The sequence below is a fragment of the Mustela putorius genome, unplaced genomic scaffold (assembly GCF_011764305.1).
Source record: "Mustela putorius furo isolate JIRA1106 unplaced genomic scaffold, ASM1176430v1.1 tig00000275_pilon_pilon_pilon, whole genome shotgun sequence".
Lineage (NCBI taxonomy): Eukaryota > Metazoa > Chordata > Mammalia > Carnivora > Mustelidae > Mustela > Mustela putorius.
This window is the reverse complement of record NW_025421341.1, coordinates 27,838,425-27,865,549: the sequence shown is the minus strand read 5'-3', so window position 1 is coordinate 27,865,549 and position 27,125 is coordinate 27,838,425. Positions and strand designations below refer to the sequence as shown.

General features: G+C 41.1%; 1 protein-coding gene and 1 long non-coding RNA gene across 14 annotated transcripts in view; one reads left to right on the top strand and one right to left on the bottom strand.

Annotated features, from left to right (window-relative positions):
• Nucleotides 1-18,479, top strand: part of DOCK10 (dedicator of cytokinesis 10) — a 268,794-nt gene extending 250,315 nt beyond the window's left edge. For 7 of the 13 annotated variants that reach the window (XM_045078793.1, XM_045078792.1, XM_045078795.1 and 4 more), the window contains 9 exons: nucleotides 100-213; nucleotides 1,879-1,884; nucleotides 7,501-7,647; nucleotides 10,021-10,231; nucleotides 11,372-11,562; nucleotides 13,479-13,579; nucleotides 13,697-13,835; nucleotides 15,108-15,183; nucleotides 17,716-18,479. In XM_045078793.1, coding sequence (XP_044934728.1) covers nucleotides 100-213; nucleotides 1,879-1,884; nucleotides 7,501-7,647; nucleotides 10,021-10,231; nucleotides 11,372-11,562; nucleotides 13,479-13,579; nucleotides 13,697-13,835; nucleotides 15,108-15,183; nucleotides 17,716-17,777 — 1,047 coding nt within the window. In that variant the 3' untranslated portion in view covers nucleotides 17,778-18,479. The remainder of the gene's footprint in view (nucleotides 1-99; nucleotides 214-1,878; nucleotides 1,885-7,500; nucleotides 7,648-10,020; nucleotides 10,232-11,371; nucleotides 11,563-13,478; nucleotides 13,580-13,696; nucleotides 13,836-15,107; nucleotides 15,184-17,715) is intronic. The other 6 variants (XM_045078794.1, XM_004762926.3, XM_013061564.2 and 3 more) reach the window with 3 other exon arrangements.
• LOC106006865 overlaps nucleotides 13,829-27,125 on the bottom strand; it is a 38,615-nt gene continuing 25,318 nt past the window's right edge. Inside the window, exon 3 of the long non-coding RNA XR_001181177.2 lies at nucleotides 13,829-14,011. This is a non-coding gene — a long non-coding RNA (uncharacterized LOC106006865). The remainder of the gene's footprint in view (nucleotides 14,012-27,125) is intronic.

The following is a 27,125-nucleotide window of genomic DNA, read 5'->3' as shown; positions in this document are numbered from 1 at the left end:
TGCTTTAAGTTGGTGACTTACTTACAATGTTCAAAAAAGGGAAACTCTGTTTTTTGTGTCAGCATCACCTTCATGAAACCCTTTGATTTATGGTTTCAGAAATTATCAGATCTCTACTACGACATTCATCGGTCATACCTGAAAGTTGCAGAGGTGGTCAACTCAGAGAAACGGCTGTTTGGTCGCTACTATCGTGTGGCATTTTATGGGCAGGTAAGTTCAACAGAAGCTATGTGGCCTCTACATTCTGTTAAACAATGAAACTTTGTCTTTGATTCTCTATGAGACATCAAACTCCACATGCCAATGGATTGAGAAAATGCGGGTGTATCTGGGTATGTCTGAGGGGATGTATGGATGTGAGGGTCATATGTTTTTCCATGGGAATGCAGTGAACTGGGGAACAAATGGGCAGAGAGATCCAGGGGTCTTAATACAAATCTAGTTAAACCATGATTTCTAACTTCGTGGAGAAAGAGAGCATTTATTTTTCAGCATCATCTTCTTCCCAGTTAACCCCAAATATCTAATTAGAGTTTCACATCCTATGTTAAAGTGGAATTAAATTGAACATGTTTTGAGGAATGAAATTCATAACATTCTGGGAAATAAAGAATTCCTAGGGCCTCCACCATGTCAAAGTCCTTTCACCTTACAGTCATGCATTTTCTTTTCTCCTCCTTCTCAACTACCACTGATTCCAGGCAGAACACTGTATTTTTTTTTTTTTCTATATTGTAGGTCAGTATAACCGTTGCATTGTCTTGCCCGGCTTCCCACCTTTGCAGTGAACCAGAATAATAATATTAGTGAGCCAAAGCATTAGCCAGAAAATTAAGTAACATATTCTCTATTAATTATGAATGTCTCTGAGCAGTGCTTTAAGTGGAGCAAACCCAGGCACCATTCTGCTTCTTTTCAAGAAGGCTTATAACATGATGACAGTGCAGCAGGCATACCTCGGACTCTGACCTGGGTGCATGAACATTCCATCCTTTTATTTTCATATGACTCTGCCTTGTTTCCTTTCCTACCTTTCCCTCACATAAGACAGTGTTGCCGATAGCTTCTTTTTCTCCTCAGAATGTTCAAAGGCAGTAGCTGAAGAAGTCAAATCCAGCATGGTCATTCCATATTGCTTGCCATTAAAGTCTTTAGAAAAACATCTGTTTTCCCCTAATTGCCAAAGGCAGCTTAAAAACTAACTTCTGAATTAATAAAGAGTAGCTGTTCTCTACCTGGAAAGAGAAGTATTACCCATTATCCACTTACCATAAATGAGTTCATCCAACTCAGATTTTCCTCCTCACATAGCAGCACCAGGATTGCAGAGATAGCCAAAACTAGTGGAGACAGTCCACAGATACAGACTAAATGTAGATATGTGTGGGGTCTACACATGTCTACATGTGTAGTGTACCTTGAAGTGATGGTGTACCTTGCAAGGAGAAAATGGGGGAAGCTTCAGGGGAGGATGAAGGAGGTAAGGGAATGATATCTTGAAAATCATGAAAAAAATAAGCAATATTTGACCTTGGTGAAACATTGACAAGAAAAGTGGCGGAACAGCCCATTGGAAAGGAAATGTGTGTGTTGAGGGATGGCAGAGGGAAAGACAGGGTATTCAGGGAATGGTCACAGGCTAACTGAGCAGCAAGGAAGTGACAAATAAGATTCAAATCTACAATCCTTCCAAAGAAAAAGTAGTAAGTTGACACGAATAGTCCAGTCTTGAAAGCCCAATTGCCCACCTGATGGTTTCTCCAGTCGGTCTCTAATATAGGGATACTAAACAGGTAGAAACAAATGTTGCTCTTTTCCTACCAGATTTTAATGCAGACATTTACTCTTTCCTTCTTTTGGTCTTGATGGTTCCAGGCTGTGGTAAGTGTTCTCTTCTCTGTTGGCATGCTCTAATATCCTCACACTTCCCTCCATATAGTCATACTGAACCTTAACTTTTTGTGTGCAAATCAACGTTTGGTAAAAAGGTGAGATTATCCTGCTTCCCTTCATTTTGGAGTCATCCGGCATTTCTTGAACTAAATTGTATTTATTCCAGTTATCTGAATTACAAAAATGTATCGTTTACTTTTCACGTATATTATCATTCTACACAAAGGTAAATGTGGTTTAAAAACCTGCATAAACACACGTGCCCTTGTGTGCACACCCAGATAAATATGAGCACCACATATTTGCAGTACGTGTAAGACAGACTTAGTATTAGAGATATCTGCTCATTTCAGACCACTGGGAACTGCAACTGATGAAGACGGGCGTGGTGGTCAGAGTTTTAGAAGTTGGAGTTGTTGCCATTGATAGGCACCTTCCCAGGCTCCTGAAAGAACCTTGTTCCTTTCCACATAAGTATTGTGGAGAAACAGGGCTCTCTGTAGTGATGAGAATTCTCAGCCATGATGGTCTTAATGCCCAATGCAAAAGATGACCAGTGGACTAAACCTTAAGCCAGTAGGGCAGATTAGGTCTCCTAAAGATTCAGAGAGAAGTGATGTAAGAAATTCTGGAAAGCCAGCAGAGGCAGAAACACGCCAGCACCTAAAGCTCTGTGACACCAAAGAATCTTCTTCCATTTTTGAACCATGTAAAAGTGCCTGTAGTCATATATTTTTTTAAAGATTCTATTTATTTATTTGACAGATAGAGATCACAAGTAGGCAGAGAGACAGGCAGAGAGCGAGGCAGAAACAGACTCCCTGCTGAGCAGGGAGCCTGATACAGGGCTCTATCCCAGGGCCCCGAGAACATGACCTGAGCTGAAGGCAGAGGCTTTAACCCACCGAGCCACCCAGGTGCCCCTATAGTCATACATTTTTTACCTACAAAAATTATTCACCATAATTCAACATAATTATTGCTAATTAAGCTGGAAAAACAAATCACTTTCATTATCCACACATTGCCTGTCCACATTTGGCTCTGCTCATCTGACCACAACATACTTTTTTGTAATTCTTTAAGCCCTCCCCATGTCCATACCAAGATTTTCTATCTTCATTTATAAAATGGGGGTCATGGGTCCTTAACTCACCTACTAAAAGAATACTTGAAAACCCTTGTACTAAATAGACTGGGGGGGGAGGTTGGGGGAAGAACTGGGAAGAGCTACTTTCAAATGATCTAACTTTGTTCTTTTTGCAGATTTCTCAATAACGAGTGCTAATTGCACATTTGGCCTTTTTTTTTTTTTAAATATGTGCCACCAATATTCTCAATTGTCTTTTATTAAAAATTCCAACCTGAGCTTAAAAATGTTGTTAAATCTGCAGACCTGAGTGCAAGCCAAGGCATGGTACATTATAAGCTCAAACTCCAGCTGCCTTTGAACAAAAACTAACGAGTCGTCTTGATACACAGCCATTTAGAGCCTCAGTCATCAAATGAAATTCAAATACCTGTCCCAGGATACCAAATGGAGTATATGAACTATGATATTCAGCAGAAGCAGACGGTGCACATCAATTTACACTTGATGATAAAGAAATACCAACTAGATATGAACATTTCCCTGAACGTGTACAGAATGAAGGTTCCAAAGATCTAAGATAAAGTCTTAACTACTTGATTAGCATAATCCCCATAGTCAGAAATAATCTCTTTTCATCATGGTACTTTATGTCTCTGTAAAATTCATTTTTAATATCCAAATTGGCATGTCTCACAATCATGTTGCAAAGATTATGGGAATATAATATGCAGTTGGCTCTTCACCTTCACTAGGCCTTTGGGTATTTTAGTGTCCCATGTGGATTGTGCTTTCTTTACATGGTATTGGCTAGAGTAGTTAATATTATGTCTGTAATGAGCCAGACAATAGAAGACAAGTTGGAAACTGTTCTTTCGTGGCAGGAGTCTTAAAATTGCAAGTCTTGCATAGCTTGAATTTTCTAATGCGACACCTGGCATCATTGACTCTGGGAATAATTTTACACAGAGCAGCCCATATATAGCACCCTCGAAAGTGTCCCTAAAGTATTCCTTTCCAGAGTAATGAAACAACAGTAGTAATCAAACATCAGCTGTAATCAATGAAATACTTAGACTCTGATATTTAGCATGTAAGGAAGCAAGCGAATGCCCATTGCATAACTTAAAACATCAGATGCTCCCAGAATGAATAAATCAAAGGCTGTGATAAATTTTCTTCTGTTGACCAAAGGATATAGAGTCCCCGATTCTCAGTTATGCCTACATGGGTGCAGATGTATCTCAGAATCTTGATAGAAAAGATTAAGGGGAGGAGGGAAGGTGCATGTATAGTTTAAAAACAAAACAAAAACCCTTCTCCATTCTGGATTGTGATACATCCTTGTGGCTCCCCACCTATATGAAAACCATTGATATAAAATGTGCATTTTAATACGTAAAATAAGTATACAAAATATGTATAGAAAGAAAGACTTATATTTATATGAAAACATTTCTTGGAGCTTCTCTTCTCATAGTATTTAGCCTATTTTTAATACTTTCTGACCCACATTTAGACATAAGGTTCCTTTTAAGATGCGTTCCTTTGTGAATTTTGAATTACTTAAATACAATGGCAGGGGCACTTATAGTTGACATCCCAATGATGATTCAAGGTCATTTGCGAAAACCTGCAAAAACACCTAAGAGGGAGTCCAAGAGTCTATTTTAGTTGTCTTCAGCTTACTGAAGTGCATTTTTATCATAATCTATTGCCTTCCAGTTTCATAATCTATGCATGTTAACTCTACTGATTCAAAGTCCTTGTTTAACTGGAATATGTGCTATTTCCTAACGATAACTGATCAGAACATTTATCACATTGTACAGTGACATTTAGAAAATCAAACTAGCAGGGGAAATGTACATTTCCCACTGCTCTGAAATGCAATCTACTCATAACCTTGGGATTAAAACAAAACAGGAACTGCCCATGGATTTTCATCATCTAGGTCTCTCATTATAAATCATGTATTTCATAGAGCTGAAATTGGAACTTAAGACAATGTCCTGTGGCTCAGTGGGCTGTGCTTTGATTGATTCCCTAGGTGAAAAGTAGGCGCACATTCCAAATATTTTCAGAGCTGCCGTTGATCCGGCTCCAAAAGCTCTTCCACGATCCCAGGAAGACAGCCGATTAAATTTTTAATTCTGCTACTCCAGCTCCTTTCTCCTTATTTTGGAAGACAGGCCCAACAGGTTGATATTTCCAGGCTACATACATAATAATCACAATTTTTTTCTGAGTAATCGCTTACCAAAATATTGAAATCAACACCAGTAGACTTTTTACAATGAGGAGAATTGTAGAGTTCGTGCAAGAGAAGCTGAGGGTATGTATTTTTAAGCACTCGAAACAGTGAAACGGTGTTCCCCAAATGTTAAACAGAGCTCAAATTGCTCTAGTGACCCAGAATGTTCTCTGTTACCGCTTTCCTTCTCATCACAGCCAACACACACCAAGGGCCTATTGTGTACCAGGCACTGTTCTTGGGGTTTTCCAGTAGAGTTCTGAGTCTGTACCATTTCCCATCCCCCAGATCAAGGAGCAGGGTTGAAAGGAGGTCACAGTTCATGACCAAGGCCATGCGGTCATAGTAATGACAAGAAAATCCTGCTTCCCACCCTTCCTTTCTGGCTAACCCTGGATTCAGAAATCTGTTAGAGGAAAAAAATTGCAGTGAAATGTCCCTTTGTGCTGGTTTTCACACCGTGGTGAGAAAATCTTTTCCTGGAACTTGGAGACATTTTTCTTCCTGAAAAGGAAGCTGTCAGTTTCTATGGCTCTTGCCCTGTGGAGGTGCTGGTTGATGGCCTCAGAAGCCGTATCTCTCTCATGTGTCAGTCTGTCAATTTAGCTACTAACTTCTGACCTTGAATCAGACAAATCTTCACAAAGACAGCAACAGAGAAATCATGGCAGACTGGAAGTCATGTGGGAACTGAGCCAGACCTCACTTACCCCTACCAAGTCTTGAGGAAAGACCGCAAGGTGCTTTTCACGCTCACGACACTCCAAGTCACTTCTTAAAGCAGTTTGGGGTCAGGACACTCAAATATTCAGCTGGTTTTGGTCATGAACAGTCTCAAAGAAATCGTTCAATAAAAACATCTTGATTAAAATCCATAGAATCTTTTCTAGCTATACCTGGTGCAAATATACCTTTTTTTTAGATGTATGCCCTCTGAGAATTATTTCATTCACCTGTTTATTCATTCGACAAATGTGGAGTGAGTTTTCCCTAAAGACCAGCACTGTGTTAAACACTGAACGTGCCCTGTTGAACAAAGACCCTTCTCTGGCTTTAAAAAACCCAACATCAATTTTGGGAAACGCTTGACAAAGCCTGTGCTGGTGAATGTGCCTTGATTTTCATCTTCACTTGCTGCCCACTTAGGATACAAAGTACACAGCTCATGGTGGTCACACCTGGACAGATGTGCATTTTGATCATTATTCTTAGATCACCTCACATGAGCCAACAAGATTATCTATGTTTGTTGTTACATAAAATGAATTTTTTTTAGTCAAAAATGATAAAAACAAAGAAAGCACAGCTAAGACTTTTCTGATCTGCAGTATCTTCACTTGGCCCTCGAAAGCCGTTTCCATGAGGTAAATTCTGCAGTCAGGAGAAAACCGTATGCGCTGGGACTCTTAACTCCCAACTTTACCTAGTCTTCTGAGGTCACATGAGTCCCACAGGAAAGATGCACCTGTATCTATTCAAAAGGAAGGAGTTATGAGTGATCCTCAGATAATGAAATCCTACCTTCCCACAGTTTCAAATCAGACAACTATAATTAGTAGAGGCTAAAACCTACTTGCACCTATGGCATAAAAATGACGGCGTGGTTACTATTTTGAATCCCAATTCTAGCTTTGCAAGAATGTAAAAGATCTATTAGTAAAGTCAACTGAGTGATGAAATTGCGTAAGTTGCTTCGGGCCTCTAAAAACACATTACAGTCATTTTAAAAATAGTACTTGGGAGCATACCATATGTCATTTCTGTGATGACAACGATCCAAAGTATGTTAGCTTTGCATCTAACATGACACGGGACTCATATCAATGCATAGCATTAGATACCGTTCCATGACATGCAGGGTTTCCTATGCTAGTTTCCTATGCAGAAGACCTTATTTAAAAAGGCCAAAAATTACTTCAGACTCTGTGTTCTACCTCAGGCTGCCACAAGAGGGCATTCTTCTCCCAAAATATATGCAAGCAGGGTTTACCACTGATTTCTACAGAGAAAACCATGTGTACGATTATCTCACAAGGGTCTTTAGCCTGTTCAGCAGTGTTTCATTAACGACTGATTCTAACATGATATTTTTTTTTCTTTACTTGACATATTCTGATTGTGAATTTTATAGGGTGCTAATCAATGGCTTGGATGACAACGGAAGACTGGGTGTATTGTTTAAGTAGAGTTTTTGTTTTGCTTGTGATTTGCGATTTGAGTTCCCTAAAAAAGTTGGTGGTTCATTATGTCTCTCCCTTAGGGCTTTTTTGAAGAGGAGGAAGGTAAAGAGTACATTTATAAAGAGCCTAAGCTGACAGGCCTCTCTGAGATTTCCCAAAGACTGCTCAAGCTCTACGCAGATAAATTCGGAGCAGACAATGTGAAGATAATCCAGGATTCCAATAAGGTAAAGGAAAGGCCGTATTCACGCAAGTGTGAGGAGTTGACTTAATTTTTTCTAACTGTAGTAGTTAAAATTTTCATTTTCTGCCTGACTGTGCAAAGTAAACCACCTCAACTATTTTGGATGTTTTCCTCATTTGTTTATCGGCTGGTTGATTGGTGATTTCTTTTTTCTTTTGTCAATGTTATTCAAGTAACGTATAGGTAATCATAGAAACAATTTACTAATTTCTGTACTTATGCCATAGGTTATTTGTTTGCATTTGAACAGCAATCTAAGGGTTAAAGTGATTGGGCCCAATGGTGGAGTTGCACAAAACAGCACAATGCATGTATTCAGTCATGGAGGTCTTCAGGAGTCATACCAATTTTGAAATCTGTCCTCTGTGACAGTGGCAGACTTGTATTAACCTGAGAACATTCATTTTACTTCCTCATGGCTGCATGAAGCAACGGCTTACATACTCTGATTAGATTAGTCAAAACTGAATCTTCTAGTGTGCTTTCATTCATTTAGCCAACTTTTATCAAGCACCTACTACATGCCAGGCCCAGAACTAGAAGCTGGAACACATGGAGTCTCTTCCTTCCAGAGCTCACAGTTCATATAGGGTTAAGAAGAAAAGAATATATGCGAACAGTTAATTAAATAAAGCCAGTGAAGTGCCACAAGAGACATGGTCCAAGTCACATGGAGAAAGCTCAGGGCTCCCTTAAAAGCTCATTCTTGGCTGGGCAGTGCTCCACAGAGGAAGAATGTTTGCTCTGGGAATTGCAGAGTGAGAAGGTGTCTGCTGGAAGCAAAGGGCATTCTAAGAAGCCCAGCACAGGCAATGCCAGGGAGGAATGAAAGCGGGAGGTGTGTTTAGAGCCTGCCAGGTCTCAGAATCACAGGTTGGAGAGAAGAGCGTGGCAGAGTGAGGGAGCCGGAAAAGCTGGTTTGTGCCCAAATGTAGAGGCTGTTCCTAGGCCACAAAGGAAAAGGTCTTTTTGCGCCTCTCCTCTTTTACACAGCTGGTATTTGGAGGGATCTGGGCCTGAGGCTACTGGATCCAGACTGAAGTTGTGACAATGGGCTCATCATTCTCTCCCTTAGCTGGAAGGGTACAATCCCCTTCACCGTGAAGGTGGACAGAACTGGAACTACCCTCATGGTGGCTCTCTGAAATAGGGGGCATAGACAGAGTTTCTAGTGGGACAAGAAAAATGTGTCAGACCACTGGAGTCTTCATTCCACCAGAACACCTCCTATCAGCTGGGGATCCCTCTTGGGGAAACTAGGTAGCCACTCTGAATCTCTCTCTTTTTTTTGAATCTGTAAAGTGGTTACAATTATACTCATTTTACAGTGTAATTTTTAGGAGCATTACAAAGAAGTTCTCAAGCTTCCTCAAGTCTCTGGAATCAGATAGGCAGCAAGCAGTTAAACAGATGGAGAAAGCTGGAGGAAGTTGGAAAATTCTTCCAGAAATCATTAGGAAAGAGGATGAGACTCATCTCTTCCAACCTTGAAAAATAGCAAAAACCATTCCCTGGCTGTTCCTGGGACCCCCAGCCTGCCTGCCTTGTTGTTTGAGAAGGCTAGTCACTGCAGCAGAGTCAGTAAATACATTATCTAGGATGATTTATTGCAGATAGGAGAGAAAAAAAAATAGAGAAACTGAAAATAAAAATTCTGGCACTCATGAAATAGGTGAATCAGTTAATCCCCTAAACAGACGAAGAACCTCCTTCCACATTACAATCCCAGAGCCCATGGCCCCAGTCTAGGTATGTCGTTGAATCCTGGTGGGACCAAGAGGTACAGTTCTACTCTCAAGAATCTCATATTCTAGGAGTACCTGGGTGGCTCAGAGGGTTAAAGCTTCTGCCTTCAGCTCAGGTCATGATCCCAGGGTCCTGGGATCAAGCTCTGCATCGGGCTCCCTGCTCAGCGGGGAGCCTGCTTCCCCCTCTCTCTCTGTCTGCTTCTCTGCCTACTTGTGATCTCTGTCTGTCAAATAAATAAAGTCTTTTTAAAAAAAAAAAAAAAGCAAAGCTCATATTCTAGACAAAGGTAGGGGTATTCATTACAGAAGAGAAAGATCAAAGATTAAATTATATGCCCTAAGCAGGTACTTAGGTGTCCAAGAACCTCAGCTCCGTGGAGGGCTGGCTCCAACCCACCTCTGCCGCCTCTGGACCACCGTCCAGCCAGTTCCCCTTCCTGTCGCTTCAGTTGGCCCAGCTCTGAAGCGATCCCATCGCCCATCTTTCCCCCGTGGGGACAGGGACAGGCCCCTCCCTTGGGAGTCCAGCGGCGGGAACGCAGAGCCTGCTGGCTTCCAGGACTCCCTGGGGCTCACCACTCTTCTTTTGCCATAATGTGTTAACCCAGGTAAACCCCAAGGATTTGGACCCCAAATATGCCTACATCCAGGTGACCTATGTCACACCGTTCTTTGAGGAAAAGGAAGTAGAGGACCGCAAGACGGACTTCGAGATGCACCACAACATCAACCGCTTCGTCTTCGAGACGCCGTTCACGCTGTCGGGCAAGAAGCACGGCGGCGTGGAGGAGCAGTGCAAGCGGCGCACGGTCCTCACCAGTAAGTGCCGCCGAGCCGAGCCCCTCTTCGGGGCTGCGTGGCTCTCCGGTGCTTCTGGGCTTGCTGACAAGGACCGGGACGCTAAATGAGACGTGTGTGCTGGGAAGCACCTCTTTCCCCTCCTTGGGAAAGTCGACAAGGAGAGAAGTTCTCAGTAGAGCTACTTAATGCACCTCTTCCCCTGAGACGTTCCAGCCGTCAAGGTCATGGTGTGCGCATCCTGGGAGAGGCACTGGGAACTTCCCCCTGCCCTCGCCCTGAGCCAGCCCCTGGGGATTACAGGGTTAGCAGCTCTCCGGAGTGTGTGCCTTGGGACCAAATTCCAAACCACTCTGGAATTCAGGCTTCTCATTTGTAAACTGAAGGCAAGGGATGACCTCCCGGGTTCCTCTCCGACATCCTCTTACCTATTCGGTAAACATGCCAGGAGGGCATGAGAGGGGCTGGACACTCTCCTGGGAATTTAAATAAATGAACCCCGAGTCTTGCCCTCAATGTGTCCACGGTCTGGTAGGAGAAAACCAAGTAAAGCAAGAAATCCAGGCGAGCTTGGCCTGAGAAAGAAAAAGGGAAGGCATAGGAAATCCCCCTGCGCAGGGGGCGGTCTCCTAGGGCAGACCAAAGAGAGCGTTGAGCAAAGGTGTTCTGGAGGAATCTTGAGAGACAGCAGTCCTGGAGTACGCAATAGATACAATAGCAGTGTCCCAAATTATAGGAAACATTCATCTTCCGTAAACTTTTCCGGAACTTTTATCATCAAAAAATGAGAACAAAACTATCGTACTATATGCTACTGAGTACACATTTAAGCATTCTTTAGGGTGGTTTAGTATAGTTTTTATTTGAATTAGAAGTTTGGGGTGGGGTTCTGTTTCAAGACTCTAAAAGCCTAAACCCAGCCCACAGATGAGTAGTCGTTGGCTAGCGAAGTGTAGAAAAGCAAGTTAGGTGACAGCCGCTGGGCCCCAAGCTGAGATGTGAGACACCACAGTACACTGGAGGAAAAATAACTCACATACACAGAAACCATGCAGAGTGGAAGATGCTGTATGCCAAAAAAAAAAAAAAAATTTCTGGACCTACCGGGGCCACCCCAGACTCACCTCAACCTTTACCTTCTCTTGCATGTCTTTTGTGCAGCGAGTCACTTGTTCCCATATGTGAAGAAGAGAATACAAGTCATCAGCCAGTCGAGCACAGAACTGAATCCTATCGAAGTGGCGATTGATGAGATGTCCAAGAAGGTTTCTGAGCTTAACCAGCTTTGCACGATGGACGACGTAGACATGATCCGACTGCAGCTCAAAGTCCAAGGAAGCGTCAGCGTGAAGGTAGGCGCTCTCGGAGCGGAGAAGCGCTTGTTATAGCATGAAGCCTGGTATAAAACACCCTAGAAATTCTTTACAAAAGGGCTAAGAGAGACTTTTTTCTGTGTGATACCATCCAGCAACTTTATCTGAGTCTTTCAAATTTTGTTTCGCTGTAAGTACACATGGATGGTGCTAAACACCAGGAGATAAACCCTTTTTTTTTTTTTTTTAATTTTAGCCTAAATAAGATTTCTTCATCCTCAATCCTCCTTTCCCATCTTCTCTGGATAAACTATGTTCTATATTCTAAAATCTAACCAATGAATTAATTAATGAATAATAAATGTGGCTTTCTCATAAGTATCTGTAAGGAAGAGCCTTACAGAAGTGTTCCAAAACAAAATTCTTAAAAGAGTATTAGTTCATAAGATGTGTGTCAGTATTTATCTGACTGTCAGAGGCCTGAGAAGCAGCAGATGGCCTGCTCACAGTGGGGGATTAAAGAATATATAACAAGCAGACTGTTTGCAAAAGCATAAGCAGTATTTAGAAAAATCAACAAGGTGGGCGCAGGTCCTAGCTAGAACGTTACCCCCTTGATCTGAAGACAAGGGGAGAGAAGAGTGAATGGGAGCAGAGACAGAGCTGGGAGAGCCAGCTGGTGAGACAGACAGACAGCTGCCTCTGCTAGAGAGAAGACCACAAGGAGGAAACCCTGGGTCCCAAAACACCCTGACCAGCTGGAACTAGGGAGAGACAAGCAAGGCACTCACCGTGGGCACAGAATTTAAATAGGCATCAAAACACTCAGTACCCACGATAAAGTAATATTAATGCACGTTTTTTAAAATAAAAAATGTCAAAAAATTTATAATGAACCAAGTGTTCACATTGTAAATAAAGGCAGGCCAGTAAGTATGCCCTGTGCAACTACGATGGAGCCCAAGGCAAAATCAGGAATACAGATCCTGATGATCTGCTCTCCGCTTCTGCTCTTCTCTTCTTCTACCTCTTGTCTGTGTCCCCCATGGCTGACTCAGCATAGCAATAATAATAAATCTTTTAAAGTCAGAAGGCAGAAGACCCATTGCTATACTCCAAATGGAACAGCTTCCCTCAGCACATAGGTGTGTCGAGGAAAGTGAGCATTGGATTAGGAGAAGCAAAGGAGAGAATCCATAACGTTTACTCATTCTGCCATGCAGGCAATCCCTCCCCCATAAGGGCCTTTGAAGACAACTCTAATACAGTGTTAGCTTCCTTCTTCTGTGACCGTGTTCCTTCCAAGCTCTACAGTCACAGCAAAAGGCTACAAACACTAAAGAATATGGACTCCTTCACGAGTGTGAGCCTACTCGTGTGTGTGCGTGAACAGGACCTGGCATTGCGCATTCACTCAGCAAATCTGATAAATGCTTCCTCCAGCCAGTATCTAGGCCAGACTGTCAAGTGGAATACAGTCAAACAGAGTTTCCCAGGACGGCACATACACCACCACCGTGGAATGTCGCTTGTTAATAGTTCAGTGTTTACTGTAATGTGAACAGAAAAAAAAAAAATAAGGAGCACATCAAATATTTGATTTCACAGATGTTAAAATTAAGTGGATTTCAAGTAAGGAAAAATGAGTCGTGTTTTCAAAGATAGTGAGAAAATAACGGTGCAAGCCGAGTGCAGATATGACAAAAACGGAAAACGATGGGCAAGTGACAGTTTGCGAAGGGTGGCCATGGAGTGCAGCACTCGGATTCGTCCTTCTGGAACTTACTACTGAGTTAGAGGACAGCAGCTGAGACAGGTAGTGCATCATTAGGTCACCAGGCTCTGTGAGAGGATTGGGGTGCTGCGTGATTGGTTCTACTCCTCCCAGCGGTGGAGAAGGCCCCATCCAAGGAAGAGACAGGATGGTCCTCAGCCAATTCTCTTCTCCCCAACAGGTTAATGCTGGGCCTATGGCCTATGCACGAGCTTTTCTTGAAGAAGCCAATGCAAAGAGATACCCTGACAACCAAGTAAAACTTTTGAAGGAAATCTTCAGGTAAGTTTTTCTGTGTTGGAACGTACCTCCACCAGGTAGCAGAGTCTCTCAGCAGCTTGACTCGGAGCTGCCACTTTCTGCGGCTAATTGGTCATTTGCTTTTCGCTGTCACTAAAGGCAATTTGCAGATGCATGTGGGCAAGCCCTTGATGTGAACGAGCGGCTCATCAAGGAGGACCAGCTGGAGTACCAGGAAGAACTGAGGTCCCATTATAAGGACATGCTTAGTGAACTCTCCGCAATCATGAACGAGCAGGTAAGACTTGGCTTGAGGTGGTCCAAGATGCCACGTTATAGAAACTGTCCCTAGTGCCAGAAGAACTGTAAATGTCCCTTTTCTTACATGAACAGCATGAGCACAGAGGTTCTCACTCCTCCATGTCCAAGATTCTTTGCCTCTCAAAGCAGAGATCAGGTTAGGGGAGAAAAAATCTATAGGGGGAAAAAAAAAAAGATGAGAACCCAGGTAATTTCCAAAGTTTCAGTTATGTTTATCCAAACTCTATGCAAAGTTGGCTTTCTAAAATAGATGGAACACCAAGGAACACAGGATGACATTCCACTAGGTTTGCTGCCACTCCTGTCACCCCAATATACACCTCAGCAACGCCCAGGTTGTGAGGTGGAGTTCTACAGTTCTGCCACCAGGGGTCTCTGCACCATACTCGAGAAGAACCCTAGGTCTTAGGTCAAGGCTTTGTAAGGTCCAGACTGCACTTAGAGAGACTGGAAATTCCTGAAGATGTGCAGAATTGGGTAAAACTTAATCCTCTGCCCCACCAGCAGGTCATCCACATCTAGCATGTTCCATAAGGGTATGCACAAAATCTGGATATTCATTAATCACAATACTTTTTGAGGTGCAGAAATCAAGCGGAAAAGCCAAGGGCCACTCTTTGACTTTCCAGCATCCATCAACTCCCACACCTGGACATCCCGACCTGGACATCTTACTATTCATGGTCTTCTCCAGGAGTTTGATGTGCTCTTTACAGAATAACTGAGCAGGAGAATTTGAATAATCTCCTAACAGTGCCTCATGCACAGCAGCCACTCATTAAAGATTAGTTCCCCTTCTTTTCTTTAAATGGCCTGGCACTATCAACACTATTCACAAAGCATAAAATGTATCTCATGCATGTTTTCTTCCCAGTGCATTTTTCTCATTGTTTCTTTTGTCTTCTTTTCTGTCTCCTTTTACCCACATTTTAAACTCTCCAAAGTAGTTAGGGGAAGAAACTGATAAATTGATTTATGTTGGAGATCATTAATCTCCCTGGATAGGATTCCTCAATGAGGGATTATTGTTAGTGGTTTGGGATTTTGAAGGGGAGATGGGAATTAAACACTCAAGAGAGATGCCTCGGTTGCATGGAGGCCATCATAGATCTGCGAGTGAAATAAAAGAACGAGCAGTGGACCTTAAAACTGGAAAAGGTAGTGAAGAAATGTTTGTTTCCAACTATAAATTACGTCTGACCTTGAAACTTCAGGCAAAAAAATACTTTTCTCTTTTTTTTCCTGGCAGCTCTGTCGCGGTCCGTGTCTGTACAGCTTCTGTTCCTCTGTGTCTAGTATTTCCCTCAGTACTATAAGCAAAAGTGGTATGTTTTTCTTTCCTTATGTCTACACTGTCCTTTGTGGCCTTCTGGTCTGCCTATCTCTTCCTGGTTGTTCATATTCCCCCAGACACCTCCACGGTGCCCAGTGTTCTCTGAGTGTTTATTTAATTAGAACAATTTTATTTCCATTTCGAGATAGACTGATATTTTTTTAAAAAGCTTGTTGATTAAAGTTAAAAGCTTATCTTTTATTTTATTTTATTTTTTTAAGTAGGTTCCATGCCCAACTTGGGGCTTTAACTCACAATCTTGTGATTGAGAGTTCCATGCTCTACCAACTGAGCCAATGAGACACCCCAACAACTTAGCTTTTAAAAAGAAAATTCATACTCAGCCAATTTGTAAAATATATTTGAGGTCAGTTGTATCTGAAACAAAGATTCAGTATACCTCAAATTGCAACAACAACAAAAAAAAACAAAAACAAAACAACAAAAATCTTCCGCACAAATATAAGAACCAGCTGATTAAGAGGAGAGAAAAATAATTCTTTTACAGGATACCTTTACTAAAAGAAGCAAAGTTTAAGTTTGTGCTTCGTGGAAGTTGATTCAAAGAAAAGAAATGTATGGATTGCACAGATCTTATTATTCAGTAAAAGAAACAGATCTGTTGGCAGGAAAGATAAACTTTCCCCTGGTCCTGGGGATTTGTCACATTGGTATTTATATATGGGACAATGACAACAATGTATGTTACCTTCAAAAAAAGTTTTCCTTAAAAATGATTTACTCTATTATATGGGTTTTCCATATTTCCACCTTAAATTAAAATGAGGACAAAGTATTAACTTCTAACTCTGTAAAAGAGATTCTAGAAGAGAAACTAGTTAATAATCGTCAATCATAAGTATAAATTATCCATAGCAAAACTATAAGATATCTAAGTGAAATTAGCTATTTTCATTGGTTGTAATGAACAATTTCCTAAAATCAGAAAGAGCTAGCCAATGATTAAGATCTATAAAGTCCCTAGTATTTTAAAACATGGGTGTTGTCTCAGTTCAGATTTACAACAACAACAACAACAAAAAAAAATTGTTTACTTCTTTTCTTAGTTTTTTTAAGTGAAAAAGCATCTGGCTGTAATAACTGAATTCAAACTCTAGTGGAGGGAAGGGTTGTCTAATATTAGCATGATCTTGTAATGCATTAATTCATTCACATACCTTTATACTTATGACATGTTCTGGAAGATAATTACATATATAGTTACAGTGAAGAGAGAAATTCTACCATTGAACTTTTAAAAATAGAAATAGTGTTAGAGTAGATAGACATAGAAAGAAAGAAAAATAGCAATGGAATTAATTATGCAGTTGACTCCAAGAGTGCCCAGAAAAGTCCTAGCTAAGAGGGTATCCGGAAGCCACCTACTTAGTGAAAGAAACTTCAGTATACGGAAGGAGATGGACTAGGATAAAGCGGATGCTAGCGTGTAAAATGGAGATATTGGGATGAAGCAATTCGAGTTGCTAAAGTGACAGGCAGACAACAACTACCTTTATAGGCAGCCAGAATGCCACTCTATTTTATAAGTAGCCAAAAAACATAAAACCTCCTTTGATGGAGGCCAAAGTGATACATGTAAGTAACTGGAAGAAACATAAATATAAGACGCTCATTTGGAATGTGTTTCAGCACTGACAGTGATAGCATTGTGAAATCAACAGCCATAATGAATCTCAAATATAAAATACAGAGAAAGGAATGGGTCCACTCTGTTATGGTGGCAAGCAGGCAAGATGCAAAGGCATGTTGCTTCGGGAGTGTCAGATACTCTACGAACACTTTATTTCCCAAATTATTTAAGCAGAACTTGTGGCATCTATCATAAGGAGGATTTATGGGCAGTCTCGGATACCCAGATGCTTCGTGCTCTGTGCAGGTTGAAGTGTTAACCTGTCTTGGAGGGTTAAAGCTAAACCACAGTAATATGTCAACTAAGAGGAAAAATCTTTTGACATATCCATTAAGTCTCTCCCTTCCAGAGATACATTTTAGAGGTGCCTACCGTTTCTACTGTAGTTATCATATTTACATATCATTATTTGCACAGATTTGACAGGAAGTTATTACTTTAGGCACGGTAATATTATTTTCAAAGTAAAATGAAGGCAAGGTGTATTTTTTTCTTATATTTCCATTAATGCAAACATTTAAATGAGCTTTTGGGTGTTTCCCCTTTTTGGTATTTTGACAGTATAAGTTGTAAACTTTTAGAATAAAATGAAATTCTGGAAGTACTCAGATACAATCCTAAAGTCATTATTTATAAAGTTATCTCTGATAGTCAGAGGATTGTGAAGCTATTTTAAATCTTGCCAAAATGCTTCTGACATGGGCTTGCAAAAACTTCCAGAACGATTCTGATAAGCTCATTTTCAACGACTCACAGCGGTCCTTATGGGGGTGGGGGAGAAGCACTGTTCTGGGTTTTAATTTTGTGCCAATATTAACACGAACCTCTTTATTTTTCCTTTTGATTTGCCGTGTTGCATTGCATCCTGTCAAGATTACATACAGGGACGACCCGTCAAAGCGCGGAGCGGAGCGAACCTGCCCTCTGGTAATTAGCAGGGCCGCCCTGACTGTGCCCACCGTCTCCATCTCAGCCAGTGAGGAAGCTTGAGTGGCGGTCTGCTGCATCAGACACACCTCTGAGGGAACCCCCTGAATTTGCAGCTCATCTCGGGGAAGAGAGAGATTTAATTTATTTGAAGTTTTTATAGTGTTAATAATTTTTTTTTTTTTTTTTACCTTGCTAGCTTGAAAACTTTGCCCGCCTCCGGTTTTGCACATTTCTTATGATTTGTTTGTTTTTTCTTTTTCCTTGAGCAACGTTGATCAAGCCAAGCTGAACATTTGCCATGAAATTGCAATGAATGTGTAGCTCAAAAGCAAACCCAAGTTTGCTGCCAGTTATAATGTGTTCAATACCAAGTCCTAGTACACATATTTTAAAGGTCAAAGTGAATGTTTTTGTAACATTTAAGCACATTTCAAATGTAAATAGAAGATTGTAAGATATATGGTTTTTACCAAATTTAAAAGAACCTTTTTAGTTAATACTTATGACAGTGCTAAAATTGTATGAATAACATTTCAGATACCATTATATTAAAATATTTGTGTATGTGTACAAAAGTGTTGATAAATACTAACCTTTAAAGTTTGTGAAGTTCCTTTATTTGTAATATATGTGCTCTTAAAAGCAATGGGATGTGAAATTATATAAGTATTTTGTTGTTAATAGAAATAAAAAATACAGTCACTTTGCATTTGGTTCCCTCTTGAAGAGTGGGTGGAGTCCCTACTAAAAGTGTTTCATCGGACTGGACATCTGCTGCATGCAATCCCACACTCAGTACGTATGGTGCCTCCTTAAGAGGTTAGGGAAAGGACTCTACACTCAGACAGGCTGTTTCTCCAAAGATCAAATCGACATGCCAGAGGTTTCCAAATCTACATTAATAGGATGATTGGGGAAGATAGAATTAATCAGAATCTTGAGGGCTGTAGTATTTAATAGGGCTCTTCACAAATATTCCATATAAACTTGCGGTGGGATAGCATGTTCCTGCCTCTTTTGATGTTAAGAGTTGGCCATGTCACTTGCTTTTGAAATGTAAGCAGAAGTGACATGTGTCATTTTCAGGCGGATACTTAAAAGCCAGTAAGTAGTTCTGCCCAATCCCCTCACTGAGGCCCTCACATGGAAATGAGGCCTCTATCAGCCCAAGTCCCCAAGAGACCACAACGAGCATACACACACACACAGACACACACACACACATACCCCACAACTAGCACCACTCCCCACCAACCCTGTCAAATTTACAGTCTGAGTCAGCAGCACATTTGGTTGTATTAAGGTCCCAAGATTCAGGGATTGTTTGTTACCACAGCATTATGAGCTCATCCTGGATGAATTGTGACTGATGCTCAACTGTGTTTGGGAACCACTAACACATTCCACCTCCTCCTCCAGCCAGCTCTCTACCCCAAGCAACACCAGCAGCAGTACAGCTGAACTAAGCTGCCTCCAGATGCAGAAGGCAAGCTCAGGATGAGCATTTTACATTCACCCCCGGCAGCCATTCCACAGGTCCGGCCTCCAGTTAGGAGACTTTGGCTGAGTTCATCTTTCTCTTTCAAAAGTCCATTGGCCACTATCCGCAGAGGACCACAAAGGAGGGTAGAGCTTAGAAGACATATTTAAATACTGTGAACACAGAAGTGATAAAATCGTATTTGAGATGAAAACTCTGATCACTCAAGATTCAAGTAACTGCTCTTTTCTCAAAAAGAATGCACTGCTTTGTCTTTAAAATAAATAAATAAAGCCCTGTGATGAGATGACCTCTGATTCAAAGTAACACTCCCTGCTTCATTCTGATTCCAACTTTCTGGGTATTTGTCTGGCGGGATAGAATCTTGGTCATCTCATCTAACTTCCTCATCATTACTATACCAAGAACCCAGGAAGACTCTTCCCCTGCTACTGTTCCCACCCAATTTCCACCTTTAGTCTCAAGAACTTAAGCCCCTCCCAACCCACCCATCCCCCTGCCCCAAGGACACTGTCAGCAATGGGCTACCTGTCCAAATCTGAAAATACAATCTATAAGGAAGTAATCGTATATAATGGGTCTTTGGGCCACCTATGACTAAGTCCACTTAGTGTCCAACTCTTGATTTTTATTCAGGTCATATCTTGGGGTCCTGGGATAGAGCCCCCTGGCAGGCTCCGATGGAGTCTGCTTGAAGGTCCTCTCCCTGTACATCTGCCCCTCCTCCCTTATGCTTATATACACACACTCTCTCTCTAAAATAAATATTTTTAAAAAATAGATATTTTTACTTTTGTTAAATGCCCAATATTCTATTCACAAGGAGCAGTATGTTCAATGACTTCATTGTGGTTTGCTCCAAAGTGGTTCTGAGATCAAGTCATTGAAGATTTTTATTTTTTTAACAGAGAATGCAAGAGGGAGCGAGAGAGAAGCACACTCTCCACTGAGCAGGGAATCCAATCTGGGGCTCAATCCCAGGACCCCAAGATCATGACCTGAGCCGAAAGCAGACACAACCAACTGGGACACCTAGGTGCCCCATATAGCAATAGCCTAAACACAATTGCTCTAGAGACAATGAACTGAAACCTCTCTGCCTTAGCAGCATCAAAACTCACCCTGCACAGTCCCAGAACCTTGTATTCCTGACTTCTTTAGACCAGATGCATCAAAAATTGGCTTCTCGGAGACTGAAGCCAGCACATCCATATTTTTTTTTAAAGACTTTATTTATTTGTTTGACAGACAGAGATCACAAGTAGGTAGAGAAGCAGGCAGGGGGGGGGTGGGCAAGAAGCAGGCTCCCTGCTGAGCAGAGAGTCCCATGCGGGGCTTGATCCCAGGACCCTGAGACCATGACCTGAGCCGAAGGCAGAGGCTTAACCCAATGAGCCACCCAGGTGCCCCAAGCACATCCATATTTTATCTGTGGCACACAATGTCTTTAGGTTTTTGCAATTAGATATCAACACTTAAATACTCAGAGACAGATAAAATTCCAGCTTCTTAACATCTGTTAAGAAATCAGGCTCTATGGCAATGCTGGATTCAATTCCCACATGACAACAATCAGTTAAAACTGAGGTACTGTTGACCCTTTACATGTGCCTTCCAGCTTGCCAGAGTTGGCACCAGGTCCTAACTGACTTACACCTGATCAACCCTCTTACCTATTTCCTGCCTAGACCTAGGCACATGCAGACCTCTGTTCAGATAAGCTTTTTATATGTAAGCATAGTGATCACTAGATGTGGACAGTAAATCATCTGTTTCAGAACTGGGTAGGACACAAGTTAAAAGGCATATTTCTGAGCTCTATCAATCTTCTGAAATAGAAGCCCCTAGGAGCCATACCAAGCTCCACATGACTCTTAGGCACACCAGGGTATAAAAATTCCACTGAGTCCTCTAATTAACTACCCTTAAAAATGTACTTTGCAGAAGACAATGCCTTGTATACCAGTGACCTGATTTTCAGTTGCCAAGACAGTGAATTCTTATTTTATATTCTTTTTATCTTTGTGTAACTTCTCTCAAAGCAATCTACAGCATTTTACCTAAATTAATAACTCCTCAAAATAAGCTCAGTAAAGAAAAAAATGATAGTAAATCTCACAGTTCTACAAATGGAAATGGAAAGAGTAAAAATAAAAAGTGGGATCATTTTCATTATTTACCCTGGAAAGTATCCAACACAGAATATGTGGAGGTAGTGCTTGGGCTCAGTCCTGGCTCTGTCCACCATCCATTCATCATCTCACTCAGTAGCTACCTCTCTTCCCATTCTCATTTTAAAGTGCAAAATGCCCAGCCTGTTAAAAAAAATTAACATGTCCATGAATTTTTGGTAATAATTACCTTACAAACAAGTGTCTATTATCCAAACCCACACAGTATGTCCCTATTTTAACCGGGTTCTCATTCATTTAGAGACCAATATAAATGGGTCAATTAGCCTGTTTCCTTCAGAATGACACACTGTTTTCTGAAAAATGGAGAACAAATTATAGGGAAGTATCAACTTTCAGAACCCTAAACGCTGCTCTGCAAGACTTTACCATATGTGTAGATTGATTTTTCATCTTACAGTATTGTCAAACTTCAGAAATATAAAAAGATATATGTATATATAAAATCAGTACTCTTATGAACAGTTAGGAAAAGAAACAAATTTGAAAGCAAATGTGACAAATGATCCCAAATTACACTTTAAATTTGCTCACATTACAAGTGTTCTCCATATCCTCCACTCCTACACTTGTATTGGTGAAAAATTATGTATATGTAAAAATAGATATTATATGATGAAATGTGATATTTTGTTCAGAAAATGATGAAGTACAGGCATGACTAATGTTCAGGATTCTCTGCAGGAAACCCGTTTCCCTCCTTCTAGTTCCTTTTCGTGCCTATTTGCCTACATGTACCCTTTACTTAGATCCACATTGTTCTGCTCACTTGGGGGAAAAAAAACAAAACAAAACTATTTTGTGTTTCCTTCTGACAGAGGGATCCATTTCCCTTTTCTCCAACCACACAAATCCAACCCATAGACATCAGGACTAGCTGAATTCATGCCTGTGGTGGATGCTGTGACACCACACCAGTTCCACCCTTGAGGACTGAGATACCCATTCTGCCAGCTGCTCAGAGGTCTGGCAGCTAACAGCTCTCCACTGAGTCGCTCTGGCCCAAGGTCACATCACTGCCCAGAGGAAGCTTACACTCAAGGATTGGTTGATGGTGGAAACCGCAAAAGCCTGGCTTCTTTGCTCCAAACCAAGACAACTCTGAAAGGCCATCCCAGCTCCCCGGCTCCTAAATAAGAGGTCATCTGTAACCACATCATGATTGAACAACTCCTCATCTTCTGAAGAGGATTCCCAAGAGGCACTGATTCCCAATACATTTCCTACATGTACACCTCCACATAGACTCTGTTTCTTCTGGAATAGATCAAGTCAACAGCTTTTCAGATGCTTTGCTTATGACTCTTGCTCACCTGGATTTCACATCCTCTGCTTTTCAGTGGCCAAATTGCCCTAAATCTCCCATTTTTCTTTTCTTAATTATGTTGTCGGTTATCATTTCATGCGCACCTGTGTTCTTCCCAACCATATCATGCCTTCCTTGCAGACATATTGTGTCTTAATATTCTTTGTATTCTTGGCAGTTCAAATTACTGACCTGAACTTCAGAGTTCTGGAGCCCGGTTCTCAAACTTTTGTCAGGATGAAACAATTCCAGAAAAAAATGCTAGGGAAGGGAATGAGGAGCAGAGGAATGAAGAGCAGATTGTGAAACGATAGGTTTGAGGCCAGAAGTCAGGTGTCCTCAAATCTCTTTTTTAAGGGAATATTTTTGAAAATATCAGAGTTTACTGCTTTTTTGGTTTCTTCTCAGCTTCAGCAGAATTCTGCTACTAAAGTATTTGGCACTAAATTTGTAGACACATAGGAACAAATTAAAGCAAAAGTATTAATGACATGATGTTTTTCATTTGGAAGCTTTCCAGTTCCTCTTTGTTTCCAGTTCCCTTAGATTCGTATGCCCACCCCATCACCCAATGTTGCCTCACTATGGTCCCTACTCTAGCCCTCCACCCAGCCCTATCTTCCTCAGGCAGAAACCCCACCCCTTTCCAGTCTGTGCTTGCCTTCTTTCCTAATGGGTTCTGATTCAAATGCCAATTCCAATCAAAGGTAGGTTGTTGCCTGGGATGCCTGGGATGCGGGGATGGGGAGAATTATTCAAGGCCACCTTTGCTCCCAGGAGATATGCTCCACTAGCTACATGATGGGCACAAGAGCCAGGAATGGCAGCCTACCTGCTGTTCTTTGCCATCCTTGCATGAACCCTCTTCAAAGGCTAACGTCATATTATCTCAAGCTATAGTGCCACTGTCTGATTATAGGCAAGAGTGATACAGTTTCCTAGGAATATTAACAACAATCATTGTTGTTAACAACATGATTAATCCAATCCAACGACAATCGTAAACCCCAGAAAGTGAAATTCTAAATGTTGGAATTGTAGGTCTTCAGATATTCTGCCACTAAAGCTCTTCCTCACCCACACTCTTCTCTACCGTATCACTGCATAGACAATCATCTCTTCCATGTAGGCTGAAATCATCCCTGAATGTGTTCATTTAAATCAGATCTAGGTGAAACAGTACATGAGTTACAAAAAAACCATCCCTACTAATTGCCTGAAGTCTCAGCTAGGTATGTCCTTGGGCCAATCACGTGAACTCTCTAAGAGAAAGATATGATCACCCCTGAACAAGTTGTTATGAAAATTAAATGAATAAAATAGATGTATGGGTACTTTGTTGAGTGTTATCCATGTATGTCTTATGCTAGTCACTAATTGAAAATTGTCAGATATCAACCCTACCAACTCATGCTATCTTCCCACATTATCCCAATGCAATCAGTATCTGATTCTCCTGATTCTCAGACAACATTCAAGGTATGATGGCCACTGAGAGAGCCACATGTACATAATGCTAATGAACCTTGAAGGCATGAGAAAGTTTATGGGGGATACTGAATTTTTAAAGAGAGTGAAAAGGAGCTCAAGACATCATAAGAGCTACATTTGAGAGTCCCCTTGCTATGTTTATTGCAGCTCCACCCTAGTTATGTCTTGAATATAATGAGAATATCCACGGTCTACTTAGAGAACACAGTCCCATCCTGGCAAGGAGCAAATTTGCCTGAGATGCAGAAGTGGTGAGTGTTGATTTGCCTATGGGACCGGGAGAGGAGCAGCTATGATTAGGGAACAGATAGGCAGATAAACGAGTTTGAGCTCAAACCTGGGTGATTAGGTGTTGTGGGTAAATTATAGAGACGAGAAGACATCAATCAAAGAGAGAAATTCCCACGAAAGCTCTAAACTCTTCTGCCTTCCTCTTGCCCCTAGATATTACTATAGGGAATGCATGTGCTTTGGGATGAGAAGGAAAGGAAGAATAATTTGATAGAATGATCATAAATCATAAGTCTCAAGAGAGATACTACAGTAAGCACATAAAGTTGATCTTACAAGAATAAGGAGTTAAAAATAGATCAAAACGTGCCCAAATGGGGTTCATGAATGTTGCTTGGAGAAGGTAATGGTGATTAAGCCTGAGTAATTGTGTGAGGGTTTACAAAGAATAACTTTAAATAACACTAATGTCAAGGATCCTCCAGAGGAATCTGTTTGCCATTTTCTTACATCATTAATATTAATACCCAACTATAAAGTCATTGTTCCTTGGATGTATTGCTAACGTATAAAGGACATTTGCTTTTGAAGCTGATGACTTTGTACTGTAACTACGAAATCCAGTTTCTAAGTTATAAATAAGATAGCGAGTGATAGTTGCAGGATATTTTATTAAACAGAATGCCCCACTGACCAAAGAAGTTTGTTCCATAATACTTACAGGGAGGTTAGTAAGTCCCTTTGGATTTCTAAGGGACTCATCTTCTGAAATGCTATTTTTCCCTTTGAATGAGCAATTTAAAAATAAAAGAAAAGTAACATTCCAGAAACCAACTTAAATCACTTCTTTAGAAAAGAAATTTTTACTTTTTAACAAAAGTCAAGTAAACTAGAAATCTAGCCAGGAAGGCTCTGGAGTGTTCTTTGGAAATATTTCCTAGCGGTGACCCAAGGCCATGGCAGAGGCCTTTTACCACCTCAGCTCAAAAATATTCCTTTGGATCCAGGGAGTCAAATGGCCTATCACATTCTGTGGAGTGGTTTTCAAAGTTCAGACTCTCCTGAGCAGCTGAGTAAAATAGGCATTGACTCTCCTAGGTTTATGGAATAGTTATTCCTAAGCTAGAGGATTGGGAAGTACATGGCCCCTCACTCTGCCTTTAACCTTAAAAGAGCTGAAAATAGGATTTCTTTCTAGAAAGAAACTGTTCCCATTAGGATTTCAAGCTTAAGAGTTGCAAATCATGATGCAAAAGATCTTTACTCTACCTTTAAGAGTCCCTGATTCAGAAACCACGGGTATTTAGAGTTACTGCTGGACAAAGTGGTGAAAAAACAGTAACAGGCTGATGAAACCAGTATTCACTGCATCCTGGAGTGTCATTGGCATTTATAACTGTGCTAACAGAGCTTCTCTCCCCATCTTTTTTTTTTTTTTTTTTTTTTTCCTATCTTACTGTTGGTCCTGCTTGGAATGAGTCAGAACCTCAAGAGTAGATGGGTAGGTGCCACTCCCCAGAAATGGGGATTTCCTAACATCATACATTGGCAAGAAGGAAATAAGAGGCTTAAAAAATGCATGAAACAAATAAGCCTAGTCAAGCAAAGTAAGCCAACACCTCCCTGACTCCCAGGCTGATCACCAGCCCTCGGGAGTCTGAGGTTTTCCACTTGCAAAAGCGCCTGTACGATGAGACATCTGTTTGTTGCTGGAGGATATCATGGCAACATTATTTTATACTTCTTAAAATAACTTCCATTTGGCATTATTCATAAGTACATCATTAGAAGGTGGATTTTCAAATCAAGCGGTCAGTAAAATAACAAGATGCCTTAATTTGAAGAATGGGTTTTAGTGTTTTGGTTACTATCAACTTTTCCAGTCCCATCAAATGTGCAGCTTTTCTACTCCTTTCAAGAGAAACTGAGAAAGAGTGACTTTGGCAAAAAATGCAGGGCTCCCAGGGGACTACGCAGCTGCAACCCATTCCCTCTCCTAGAAGCCATAGAAATAACTCATGGTTGGAGTTACTGAAAGTTGCTCCACCGTTTCACCTCAGAAACAGCCTTGAGTGCAGTGAGAACTATGGTTCACTTTCTCATTCACTTCATCCTTCATCAGAATTAGCAACTTCTTAGATTATGTATTTATCATATCAGATGATGTGTTTTTTGAAGCTGAAAGGTTAGCGTATTCGCCTTTTGTAAATTAAGAAGTAACATTCTGGGGCGCCTGGGTATCTCAGTTGATTGGCATCTGCCTTTGGCTCAGGTCATGATCCCAAGGTTCTAGGATCAAGCCCCATGTCAGGCTTCCTGCTCCCCTGGAAGGCTGCTTCTCCCCCTCCTACTCCCCCTGCTTGTATTCCCTCTCTCACTGTCTCTCTCTATCAAATAAATAAATAAAATCTTTAAAAAAAAAAAAAAGAAGTAACATTCTCCTTGTCAGAATTCCCCACTTATATTTCTGTACTGTGATATCTTAACATTTGAATATGCAATTAAAATGGGATCTGAAAGACTTCCTATAGCAATCCATTGTCACTGGTCAAAGACAAACACCTTCTCCTGGCCTCTCATAGCTAAGATGCTGCTTGGTTCAAGAGAAAAGAGAACACTCCATAAAAGGAAA